The sequence below is a fragment of the Ambystoma mexicanum genome, chromosome 14 (genome assembly GCF_040938575.1).
Source record: "Ambystoma mexicanum isolate Mex_15411 chromosome 14, UKY_AmexF1_1, whole genome shotgun sequence".
Taxonomy (NCBI): Eukaryota; Metazoa; Chordata; class Amphibia; order Caudata; family Ambystomatidae; genus Ambystoma; species Ambystoma mexicanum.
Window position 1 is genome coordinate 225,072,734 of NC_090940.1, and position 13,785 is coordinate 225,086,518.

General features: G+C 48.6%; 1 protein-coding gene across 1 annotated transcript in view; it reads left to right on the plus strand.

Moving 5' to 3' along the window:
* The first annotated feature begins 5,687 nt into the window (after nt 1-5,687).
* The window catches only part of PIGH (phosphatidylinositol glycan anchor biosynthesis class H), a 137,780-nt gene continuing 129,682 nt past the window's right edge, over nt 5,688-13,785 (plus strand). Inside the window, exon 1 of the mRNA XM_069638988.1 lies at nt 5,688-6,052. Coding sequence (XP_069495089.1) covers nt 5,834-6,052 — 219 coding nt within the window. The 5' untranslated portion in view covers nt 5,688-5,833. The remainder of the gene's footprint in view (nt 6,053-13,785) is intronic.

Sequence of the window (13,785 nt, forward strand, 5' to 3'; positions counted from 1 at the left end):
GTGGCCACGATCCCAGCGGGGGTCCTTTCCTTGCTCCTGGCCCCTTCAGGGCCGGGCGGTGTCCTGGCGTATTCGTCTAGCGTAGGCTGTTTGCCCTTCAGTCCTGACGGTTTGTTGGACATGGCGCTGCCGCTAGAATTTGTGGGCGAGCCCCACCACTTGTGGTTTTTCAGCCCCAGCGGGGGCAGACTTCCGTTATCGCCTGAGCCCTGGGGGGCTGCCCCAAAAGCATCCCAAAACTGTCTCTTAGCTGCAGAAATGGGTTGTGTCCTCCCATGTAACCGTGTGAACCCCCTCTCCGACTCCGCTAGTGGCCTCAGGGCAGCGGGTGCGTTAGCTGTATCTCTATGTACTTTGTGCCGCTCGGTGCCCAAAATGTCCGGGCCCAGTCCGATCGTGTCAGGGGTGTCCTCCCGCTACTTGTCTTATTTCCAGAATGGACTGTGTCCTCCCACGTAACCATGTGGGTTCATTCCTTCTTGCCTCGCTCCTGTGGTGTTCAAGTTTTATTGGAGACCGTTCAAAGTAGTATGTGCTCTTCCGTGTTGTGGGCGTTTCAATGCCAATACTGCCCAATGTGACGCCCTGGCATGCGTCCGCTGTGCGGGTCTGCTTGGGGTTGAGACGGGCCACACGAAAGGGGTCTTAAAGCCCCTTGTGAGCTGCAGGAATGGGTTGTGACCTCCCACGTAGGAATATAAGGCTGCGATCTGATACGTCACCCGCCCACATTGTGAGCTATCCAGACCAGGCTCTGTTTATCCTGGCACGCTGCGGGTCCGGACAGGTCCTCCAGCTATCAGCATATAGCCCGCCTGTGTCTCTCTCCTTATGCTCACGCCCTCCGCGTCATGCGCACTTGGTAGTTATGGCCTTATGAGGTATTTGTCCCAAATGTCAATCTGTGCCTATAATGTCCCCGGCGCCTCTCATCGTTTAGGATCCACTCACAGTTCATACCTCTCCGCAAGCTGCACCACTCTCAGTTCCACTGTGGAGTAGGGCAGTCCAGTGTCGATCAGCAACTGTTATTGACTGCATGTTGCTGGAGGCAACACACTGCTCCACCTGCGTGGCTCATTTACATAGAGGCAGCTACCTCCATTGCCTCCAATTGTCGTAACTACTTCCCATAGATTGGGCTGCAGTGTGCCTCCTCTTATCACGGTGTCTGACCAGTCCGTTCTTTGGCACTATAATGGGTGTTGTCATAGGCTGTTTATCCAAATTGGGTGGTGTCTCTCCTGCCTTAGGTATATTTAGCGCTTTCGTGATACTGCTCCGTTGTTATCTGGGCAAGGGAACTTCATACTTTGCCCTGGCCTCTTGTTCCGTCTCGCTCTTCGTTACTGTGTCTGATCTACGCTCCTCTGCCGGCTGTTATCACTGCAGCTCGGGACGCGTGACCAGCACACAGAATGACTCCGCTCCTCCTTCCGTTTTTGGAAGCCGCAGCACAAGGACCGCAGGGTCCAGCTGCTCCTGCACCCCTCCTTTATGGGCCCCGCACAAGCAATCCAGCCATTCCCGCACCTTACTGTGCGGCACCTTCGGATGAAGACGTCCGCGTCTATCAGGCACTTCGCTTTGTGTGTGCTAGTTGGCAGGCGCACGGCAATCAGGTCCCGCAGGCACCGTCTCCTGGGGGCTGCGGTCAGGCTGGGATCTCAAACTCCCCTTCTCACGGATGCCTGGGGAGATTCAGTATTCGGGCCGGGGGGTCCGATCGCGGCTATGTCCCCGCCGCTGCTGCGGTCCTAGCGCCGACCGTCCTCCCTCACATCTCGATCCCCGGCTTTCTGTGGCGTTGAACCGTGGCCGCACCGAGCGTAATAAGCTCACTCACATCACGCCGGGGGTACTCCGTCCCGTTGTCCGGTCTGCGATCCTGCTACACGCGTCCAGGCGCTGCATCCACTTTGTTGAGTGTTCCTTTGTGTTCAGGTGTCTGCCATCTTTCTCCCACGGGTCCCTGTATCGAGAGCTACACACGCTCCTTACTGTTGTTCCCGCAGCCGTGTGGGTTCCAAACTTCCAGCATGTGTGCCCTGCACCTTCATAGGCTCAAGCTCATATTTCAACCTTGAAGGGGCCACTGCATCCGCACCTTTTGTCCGGATATATTCAGGATCGATGAGAGCTCCTCGAAGAGCACTTCTGCTCACGTGGCCATCAAGCCACGCCCCCCGGAACTTTCTTAATGAATATGTTTTATATATTTTTGATGATGGCCCATCTTTTGAGCAATAACATTTTTGATGGCACTATTCCTTTAAAGTAAAAATAATAAACCCTAGGGAATATAACATATGGGCGTGGGGAAGGCATTACAAGTGGAAGGAAGGTTTCATAAAGGAGAAAACGTGTGTACCATCTTCGCTAGTTTCGTCAGCTTCCATACCTGCCTCTATCCTGCAATGACGTCACTAATTTATTATAGCTTCTAGGCGTCACTCCTTTTTATGATAGCTTCTAAGGAGGCTGCCTGTACGTTCACAATACTGAGTAGGCTAATTTAACTTACCAACCAACCAGCCCTGCTTCCCTCCTAAAGTTAAGCATGGCTGCTCTGTCATCAATACTACATTTAGAGAGGATTGGCTTCTCCTTTGGATTTGTTGCTGTGCCTTTAGGGTAAATGCAAATCCCTCACCAGAGGCCGTTTAAAATAGACCTAACACACATACTAACAGACAGTGGTGTCACTAGGGTGGTGCCAGGGGGGGCCCGGGCCCCTCCTCTGAAATCCTGTTCCACCCCTGCGCCCCCCCTACAGTGGCATACCGAGCGTGGGAAAAGGGAGGGAAAGCTGCCCCCTCCCCTCCCCCAAGGCTCTTTTGAGAGCCAGACCAGGATATTTGTCAGTGGGACACCTCTCCCGTTAGGCACCTCAGTGAGGGTGCCCAACGGGAAAGGGGTCCGGCTGGCAGGACAATGTGTGCTGAGCAATTCCTGCTCAGCACGCTAATTGTCCTGGCAGCAGGACACCTTACCCTTTCCGAACGGGAGAGGTGTCCTGCTGCCAGGACAATGTCCCAAGGAGCTCCGGGTAGCAGAGGGGCTCTCACGCTGCTCTGTGTCAACAGAGCATTTTAATGTGAGCCAATAAGGCACTGATGGGGGGGCGTTGGGGGGTCTATTAGCAGGGACTTTTGACCCTTTCGAAATGTGAATGGGAGGGAGTGATCAGAAGTGAGAAGGGTGCATAATGTTGCATGCTTCATGAAATTATTATGGCTTTAAACCCCAAGGGAGATTTGTTAGGCTCACATTCATCTGCATGATGCTACTGTGACTTTGTATGCAGGATGTAGAGAATAAAACTAAAGCCATACACTTATTGATAAACATATTTCTAGGATAATGTACGTAGTGTATAGTTTGGTGTACAATGAAAGGATAGTTTATTATGTAATGTGGTTGGCTTCCAAGGCATTGCTATAAATACAGTATTATTTAAGCACATGAAATGCAAAGCAAAACCATAATAAACATCTATATAAACTAAACCTGGGAAGATGGGCTCAATTGCTTAAATTGTCCACATGCCGGTTTCACAATTTAACCAAAATGTGTGATCCTGGGCAAATCATTTAATGGCACTGTGTCTTATCTGCAGCTCTACAATCATAGCTTATGTTAATATATCATGCTGTTATTTTTTTTTAAAAAAAGCCTAATGCCTATAGAGTTGCTCCATATGTAATAATAGTGCAATTTAGGTATTTTGCACCACAAAGTTATTTGCCACTTGGCTTACTTATGGCAATGTATTCTAAAATCACTTCCATGGTGCCTCCAAGTATCAAAGACTGATGATGCCCCTTACAACGTCCTTTTCTGTGAAGTCATTTCTTTTGGTGCAATCCATATGCAAATTAGGAGGTTTGCATGTATTTTGCCCCACAGCGCCTGAATAGAGCTCTAATGGATGAGTTGCCTGAATCTGCAATGAATCTAGAGTTTTATTTTTGCTGTTGTTTTAAAATTCCATCTGCCACTAATGTTACCAAAAAAGTAGATTGGCGCAGGGGTGGGCGGTTTGGGGACATGAATGAGACCGTATGGAATTGCGCGCACTGCATTAGGGGGTGGAAGTAACAGGACCTTTTTATGGCTTGCCCCCCACTCTTGCAATGCTGGATACTCCCCTGCCCCCCTACCTGGGCTACTCTCCCTGCAGTGCCGCCCACACAGCGCACACAAAGGGATGTAATAGACAGGGCTGCAATGCTGCCGCCGGGGCCAGTTACAAGCACGGCAAATGCAGTGAACAACGCACCATAAAGGTGCACACAGGACAGCGGCACATGGGTGAGGGTCAGCTGTCAGGGTCCAGAGCGCGCATGCGCAGCTAGGTGAAAAGTCAAGCCCTGCCCTGCCTGAGGGAACCGTGAAAAAAGACCCCAATTTGAATTTCAACAGTTTGGCCGGCCCAGCCGCTGATTGTTGAAAATCAAATTGGGATCTTGGTGGATAGCTCTCCCTGACAAGGGTTTCCCAGCAGAGCCCCCAGCTTTCCTGAGGGAAACAGGCGGCTCGGTGATCTAATCTGCTGTCCTTCTTTCCCCAGCTGTCACATTTGCATGTACAGGCTTTTTGCTCAGCCCGTTTTCTTTCTTCTGGCCTGAAATGGACACACTGCCCTTGAGACATGAAAGTGGCTCCATCTCTGCAGAAGACACTGCTTCAAAGGATCATATCTTGTCGCTGGTGGACCACTGTTATAGCGCGCACACTGATACACATTGTGCACTTCTAGTTCACATGCCCTCTCTGGATATTCTCAGTGCTCTGGCTACATTTGCACAATAAAATGTCCACACAAAGACACTGCTGAGAAAGGAACCCACAGCCCCAATTGCGCTCTGCACAGACCTTCCAGAAAAGCACCCGCAGCCAGATGCAAGATGCACAAAAAGACATGGCGAACCATGGGGATTAATGGCACGCTTGTGAAAGGCCACCTATAGCAGAAGCGATCGGGACACAGTACCATTTCAAAGTGCATAAAATGTCACGTGTCCTTTACCAGCCAATGACAACAGGCAACATTTGAACAAATTGCCCATGAAGGCCCGAATACGAGGAGCAAACTTAACTGGTGCTGTGTGTGTGTGCTGGGCGATATATTGAGTTTTGGAGATATACCGATATATATTTTCAATATCGATATGTGTCTTGGAAGCAAGACAACGCAGCGCAACACAGGCTTGAATGCTGATTCCACGCTTAGAACCCACTCGTTGGTATTAAGCCTGTTATAAAAGAACAATTATAAGATATATAAAACAAAATTGCTTGCTGCATAAATGCACGATTTTTACCTCCCACTGACCACTTTAGACTACTTTGCCCACATCAATTTGGAAAAAAGCATACACATTGCCCTTTTATAGGCGCACCCCCCCCCCTACTTTTGTCTGTTGCTCCCTCTGTGCCCCCCTAAATTTGATTCCTGGATACATCGCTAACCTTCCTTGGTCAATCCCATTCGGTCTCCAAGTTGCAAAGCCCCATACACACAGCCCATGGCTATAGGATACATTGACAGTACTATACCGTGATTATCCGAAATCCACCTGGACCATTTTCAGGAAACTGGCTGAATCTCTCTCGATCTCAGAGGAAGTCCAGTGCGCATGTGTTGACTCGCAGCCACTAGTAGGCTACGCAAAACGTAATAAGTCCCAGCTAGAGAGACATGGAACGCGACATGTAAATCACGCGCTGACGCTTGCTAGGTCCGTTCCTCTATTGGGAACTAGCCGTTAGCCTGGTAGTCACTTATTATACTGTTTTGTTTGTTATTAAAGTAAGCACGGTCACGGCTATGGGCTCCGAGGATCCCAGTGGCCCTGCCTCCACCGGCCTGATGGAGGAGAAGCGCTTTTCGGACTTGTGCGGGGATGAGATCACCCTACAACGGCGCTCTTTCAGTGGATACTGTCGGGAGTTTAGCATCAGCTGCCCCAAGGTGTCGCTGTTGGGCATCACTGTCTGCACCTGCGGGATCTGGGTGCTGGCGTATGGGCTCTTCGTCATTTCTGAGGTATGAGAGAGGTGCGTCCTGGCGTTCTCTAGCCCCACCCCTCCTTTCCGGGTCTGACTTTTTACCCACTCTTCGGAATTATTCTTTCTTGCCTGTTGAATGCTTCAGGTCTGCCCCTGACCTTGGGAATTTATTTTTCAATCTTGGGCTAGGGCACTTAATCGCGGTCACATACTTTTGCACGCTAGTATATATCCGATTTTGATTGCCACTGTCTACGTTTGTTTTTTTAATCACCACCAGCCACATAGAAAGCTCAGTTTTCTTACCGGTAGTCTTCATCACATTTAGTCCTCCTCTTCACAGTCCATGCTTTTGAAGGGCATTGGCCTTCCACTAAGACCATTACCAATGGATCCCACCCGAGGGGGATAACGGAGGGTGCCTCACTAGAGTACCTTCTGCTTAGTACCCAATGAGTTGGGTCAAACGCAGTCCCCGAGAGGGACTGGTGGGTGTCTGAACTGTGACGAGGAAGAGTCGGATTAGGTGTAATGAAAATTACTTGTAAATGATCCATACATGACCCTGAGGTACAGTCTTCCTCGCCCGAGTCCATACCTTTGAAGTACACCAAAGGCTCTTGGTCGGCCCACTGTTACAAGAAGCAACAAACCCATTCTTGCTGCACACCCACTGACTTTTATGCTATCTAGCAAAGCAATGAGAAACTCCAGGAAATGCTACTGGAAGAACTGCAGTTGCAAAATGTTGACCCTTTTGCACAAGGCGATGAAGGTGGTAGTGTGTTGTGTGAACGTATTGGGCAAAGCCAAACTGGCTGCCACTGAAGATCTGTCATTGAGGCCCCTTTTAACATAGCCCAGGAATTGGCCATCCCTTGAGTCATCGTAGCACCACAACCCCAGCATGACTTAAATCCGACAGAAAATAACCAAGGGAGGCGGTTTCTTTGATCCACTGACTTAGGCAAATAGACGAAGCTTTGTGTCTTCTTTTCGCCACAAGTGCTCTACAGACAAGTGAGGAGGGCGGAACGGATACTCAGGGTGTCCAAGTGACATTTTCGGGGGATCGCAGGGATAATTATCCCTGGGATAAGCGGACAGTGGAGATAATTATCTCCTGGGATAAGTGAAAAGTGGAGACCACAGTAGGCTAGTAAGAAGGATCACACTTAGATGTCGTGGCTTTAGGAGAGACCACCATGTAGGGAGGAGAGCACAGAAGGGTGCCCAACACTTTGATGTTCATGGCAGTAGTGATGGAACTAGACATGGGGTTTTCAGGTAAGAATCTTCAAATCTACCCTAGAAAGAGGTACGAAGTGGGGGGTCTGAAAAGCTCACAGGACCAAGGGAAAATCCAAGCGACGGGTGAGTGACATGACTCTAGGACGAGAATTAGCAAACCTGTACAAAAGTCTAGAATGGCGTCATCTCTCTGATAATATATACCCAGCCAAATTACCAAACACGTTATAGTGGTACATTTCACTGAGGACCATAATACCGAAAACATGAAATAAATATATAAAGGATAGTGGGATATGGGGTTAAAATGGGTTCAAATGAGGTTGGGGTGGAGTTATAGTTGGTATTTGGGCGGCAATGACATTTACCACTCTGTAATGCCTGTCAGTAAAATCACATATAACTGGATTATCCTACTCCCATGGTTTCTTGAAGGCCCTGATGGCTGACCACTGGGCCCGAAGTTAAGAGTGAGCCTTTCTGAAACTAAAACCTTCTTGGAGGAGCTATTGAATTGCTGTAGAGCCACAGCCCAGAGGAAGGAGGTCATTCCTACCACACCAAATTACAAAGGCGTGTCATTGACAAGAGTAATGCATAGTGGATGGCTTTCTGGATCTCTGGACTGAGAGAAAGAGAAGCCCTGTAGTCCCTGACTCTGCAGACCTAACCTCTCAAAGACTGTGCTGCCAGCCCCTCGTTGGCGGAACTGGAGACGTGGACAGCAGAAGAGGGGCAGTTGCCAGCTGCAGCAGCATGTGGAACCAGGACTGCCTAGTCAAAAAAGAAGCCACTGGAAGGATCTAGGACCTGGAATCCTTGAAGAAACACAAAACCCTGGGCGGGAGGATAATGGGAGCGAAGGAGTATATCAACATGTCCTGCCACTGGACTGACAGTGATCTGTCCCAAAGCTCCCAGATCCTTAACAAAACAGAGAGTTTGCTGCTGATGCAAACAAAACCAGACCCGAGATTTCAAATGTAGGTGTGATCAACATGAAAGCTAGTGAGGAGAGCGATGGGTTCATGGAGAAAGGGAACACCCTGCTGAGAGAGTCCACCAGCAAATTCTCCACCTCACTGGTGTGGGAAGCATCCAGAGCCAATAGGTTCCTCGCTGCATATTGGTCTGTCAAAGAGGCGAGCAGAGCCAGCCAGTGAAAGCCCATCTTCCTCCGGTGAATGATAAACTATGCTGCCCTGGCGATGTCCTTTGAACCCTCACTGCTCTGGAGGGGCTTACATGAGGGCCAGCAACCCTGTTTTGCAGCCAGAACCTTTGTGAAAACTCTTTGGGGTAATCTGAACCAGAATTGGAGGACAGTAAACTAGAAAGGCTGTTCCCTGATGATGAACTACAGAATCCTGTGGCAGGAGAGATGGCTGGAAATGTGCAGCTAAGTAAGCGTCCATCAAGTACAGAGATGCGAGCCACTCCCCGGGTCTCGCGAGGGAAATGATTCTCCCAATTGTCTCCTTTTTTTTTTTTTAACCTAATCACAGAGACCTAATGATTCATCCCCTTGATGTTGATTGTTCATCCAATGGCGCCTTTGGGACCAATAAGACGGTGGAGTACAACCCTTCCCTACTCTATTGGAAGGTACTGGGCAGATGGCCTTTATTCTGATGAGATTTTGGACTCCTGCTAAGGGACCTCCTCTTCCGTGGTTCACGTGGCCTTGGTGTAACTCTTGTTCCCATGCTGAGTGGAATTATGTCAGTGTTTATGGTATAACCTCTCTGGATAATGTCTAGGACCCAGCGATCATAAGTGGAGAGGCGTCATTGATGCAGAAACTGCTGTAGCTGACCCTTCCATCATGCCACCTCGGTCTTCCCGAGAGGCGGCATCCCAGTCAGAAGTAGTCGCCTCGGGAGAGGGGTTATAGCCCTGCTACTGTTGGAGGGATTTCTAGGGTACTCCTTATGGTGTGGGCATCCTTACACCCTGCTGCATGGCTTTGCTGAGAGCTTGGACAAGAAGGTCTTGACTTAGTAGACTGATGGTTCCACTTTTGTTGAAGAGTGCCTGAGTGCTTCTCTGAAAAGCACAGCCACATGGAAGGGAAGATGAAGGACCAACCTCCTGTCTGCCAGTCCTGTACATGAATGTTGCGCTTGGTGTGGATAGAAGTAACAATGGCATGGTTAGAGCTGCTGCCCTGACCCCATCAGAGGCCATGTCGGAGAAAAACAGGTTGTCGTCGCATCCCCGCTACAAGGGAGTAGCATTCTCCACCCTGTTCCATTTTGACAAATGGCTCACTGAAGTCTTCCAGGAGAGCCTAGATCATTTAAGAGACACAGCTGGAGGCACGAAGAGACAGGTTACCAGCGGAAGAGTTCTTTTCTAGTGCCCCATCCACCTTATTATCAACTCGGTCCCCAATAGAGAGAAAAGGAGCTATTGGAAATAGTCTCAGTGGGAGACTGACGGCCTTCAAAATAATTATTTGGGAGGAGCATGAGTAGCTATGGCCACATGTGCTCACTTTTATAGGGCCATGCATCCTTCAGGAAATGTTTCTAGGTTTGGCTAATAGGCACACGGATGTCCACATTAGGGCAGGAACATATCCCCCTTTTTAAAATTCCTTATTTTGACGTGTTTGACTGCCTGAGGATACCTTCTATCCCCTGTGGACCTTACCCTCTTTGTTCAAGCCTCTTTTCACCCTTATGGTACGGTACGGCCATGGTGAGACTACCTCTACAAGTGTTGTATGCCTCGCCCATTAGTACTCTACCCTCATCGGAGGATCTCTGGCATCCTTTTCAAGGGCACTACATCCAATGAGGATCCATTGTTTCACACTATAGTACTGTATCTTCTTCCCCTCAATGGCATTATCTCCCCAGAGGATTCTACTGTTGCATCCTGCTGCTGTCTGAGTTATGATGCGGCTACTTTGTTCTGTGTGTTTTGGAATGTTATCTCGACTGAGTTCCCAGGTTGTCAGTTGGTCCTGGGCACACAACAGGGAGAGATTTAATATCATGTGTTCCTGAAGATATTTGTTACATGAAAAACATCTCTGGTGGTTTTTGCCACTTTAGAACAATACAGATGGTGACGAGTTTCTCGCTCCTAGTTCACCGGATCAGTCACACAGGCCATCCCGTAATTTCTGGTTCCTACTGCAGGTATACCCCTACATCACCCCTGCATGCTGTCTGTAGCACTGGGTGATTGTAATTCACATCACTCGCTCCCACGGTAGGGCATTGGCTCCAGTTTGTCTCCCCGGTTCTAGGGATACTCCTCTTTGGCACATGGATTGGTACACAAAATTGGCCACAGCACCAATAAAAAGAAAAGTTGCCAACAATCACAAATCGCTTTTCATTACTTTTTGCCAAGAACTATCCGAGTAGGACTGGAGTGCACTTTTTGGGGTAAAATGTGTAGCAAATACACAGTGTATTTTAATGCACATTGACCAAAATTACAATTTTTGCAAAAGAGAAGAATATCGAACTGAACAAAAGTACTCATCAAAAGTATGTTTGCAATTTCTTCAAGACAGTCAATTACTGGCACTTAAGTGAGTAAAACAGTGTTATATTTAAATTGGCAAATAAATCAAGACTGCACAGAACTGCTAGCAACAAACAAGCTCACTAAAACAGTACTTTATTATTAACAAAACCTGGGATTAGGAAGGAAATCCTGAAAGGGGCACATATTGGTGTTGAACCATGGGGCCGCAGGAACATGGAAAAAAGTTACACATTGTAAACATGAGGCAAAAATGCACCTGAAGAAATAGATACTTTGTGAATAATGTGTTGGCCTACTGTTTAGCTATACAAATGTAATCCAGGCTAGAATCTATCCTTCGGCTAGAGGTGTCTGTTAGGGTTAATTCCCTTGTAATTTAGAGACCCCAGCTCTTTTGCTGGACTTTTCATTTTTATCCTGGATTGAGCAAGACCTTTTTCTCGCTATCTCGTGTATTTTTCTTTGATTTGAACACTGTTTCTTTTGGTTTTGGACTCTGACAAACTCCACACAACTTTTGTATTGTGACACACAGCAAGCACCCTCAGTGCAGTGTCACAGAGAAGCCCTTTGGATTTCTCAGAGGTTTAAATACCTTCTCTTGGATAGACTACTGTTTCCAAGAGCAGTAAAGTGAAATTGACTTTACATACCTTTTTCTCTTTGTAGACCCAGCACACATTATCTTACATAGAGTGCTGCAGGGGTTACTTAGCATCCCCTTTGTCTACCTTCTCATGTAACAATTTTATGCTGCCCTTTCTACAATTAATGGCTGGTGGCAGTGGTTTACTTTTTCCTACCATTGTGTGTTTCTACCACAGGCTGAACCCGCAGCTGCAGTATTGCACCCTTGGCTGCCCATTTTGTCAAAATGGCCCCGGTCTTCTTTTTTCGCCATTTCTTGTTGGAAAGGTCCTTCTTGAGATTTACTCTGCGTGCAAACCAGGTTTGGTACCTTTGTTCATTTTGTCATTGGCGCGATTCACTGGTGAAGTCTGCCGCTGGCTCCAGCGTGTCTGGCAGGGCAAGAAGCAAGGGATGTTCCCGAAACTCCCTGTGCTTAGTCTCCTTTGTTACAGGAATACACCCAAAGGTGATCGGGTGGCTGGCTGGCTGGCTGTCCCTGAAGGACAGCCACCATGCTGTGTGAGTGACAGCTAGGCTGCAAATGAATGGGAGACAATTGCATGAAAGGCGAGGTCTTTTGCAAGGAATGCAGAGTCGACCACTGGACGAAGGAACCGAAGAAAGAAACTGGAAGAGAAGCTTGCTGCACCTCCTGCACCATTGGTTTTCCTGATGAAGCCCTGACTTCTCCCCTTGGGTTGGTGGGACCTATCGATCCCAAGACGAACTCGATTGGAACCCCTCTCTCTGCTGGCTGTACTTCCATTGCTGCTGCAGGCAGCGAGTGCCAGTGGACAGGACCACCAGAATCCAGTGCATTGCCTTTAAGCCAGACACGAGCTCCAGGAAGATCTTCCAGACTCACTCGAAGCAGGCCTAACCAAGCCTGAGCCACCTCAACACTGTGCTGGACCCCAAAAGCAAGGAATGTCCACAAGGTGTCCAAGAACCGCAATGGTGCTATTTGCGAGTAGCTGAAACTGCGAAGTGCCGCTGATTTGAAGTGTGCCCATTGCTGCCGCCGACCTTCAAACTGTAGTGCAAGAGTCCCCAGATGTCCTCCCTCTTGTCCCCACGACTGAGACCCAGGAACAACCGGATCTGCCGGACTACAACAGGAACAGAACCAAGCTGGAACCTTTTTATTCTCACTCAAGGTACTGTGTAACTAGGGGTACTTACCTCATGTTGTGTGCAGTCTGCTTGCTCTCACTTTAGACTTGCATTGGCTGCCCTGGCTTGCAGCTTTGCTCTTAACAAGCCTCACAGCTTGTGGCCCAACAGTGATTTCTTTTGCAACAAAACTCTCTTTAACATTGTGCAATACTTTGGCTTATCTCCAAGAAATTGACATTGGCTGTCCTGGCTCATGAAGACTCTTCTTACCCTCTGACTTTGTGTTTAACTATCCCTCAAACAAAAAGTCATACATACCTTACTTGTATAGCTGGGAAAGGGGTCATCTATATTGCATTGGGGTATTCAAAAGTGCTTACCTGTTTGAGAAACTTGTTAACCATTGTTTCCTTCCCTAACCTTTTCCTTTTTGCTACAACTTCAGTATTACCTTTTAAGTGTAAATACGCTATGCACTGGACTGAAAGGGCACCATATACCTGTTGCACTGAATTAGAAACGCGGGGGAAACCTTGGGCCTCTCTGTTGCATGGGATAGCATCTGGGACATGGGGTAACGGGTATCTGGGACATGGGGTAACAGGGACCACTTGAACCCGACACTAGCTATGCAGCAGATGTGGGTGAAACTAACGGAACAATCCCAGGGCACAGTGCTGTACAGGCCCTTCATGCCGATCTGGGACGCCCCATATTTAACCCCCACGCCGGAAGCTGCACACTCCACACAGTGGAAGGAAGCGGTTGTCATTCACCTTTGGCGATCTATACTGGGAGGGTATATTAGAACTTAGGACAAGGTCAAAATACAGGTTGTGGACACCCCGCTCCGGAAACTGCAATACCTCAGAATCGGGCGGCATGGGACGGGTTTCCACATGTACCGAAACCACACCCCTGCCTCAGCTATATAACCTCTGTGGGGTCCACGAAGAAAACCATCTCGGGGCTCTATAAAATAAGTGATTGAAGCAAGACAGGTACACCTCCCAGACATTAAGGGGGAGTGGGAGAGGAACCTGGAGGGCGGGCTCTCGGATGCACACTGGTCTAGACTATGCCATTTAACGAAACGTGTCTCGTGCAACTCTAGGTTCAGATTAATTCTTTTTAAAATAATGACCAGAGTACACCCTCTCCCCCTCCCCCCCCACCCTCCCCGCACGGTTGATGAGAATGTATCCGACATACACAGGGAACTGCCCTAGGTGCGGACCTGATACCTATGCTGCGGTCCTGCGTGAA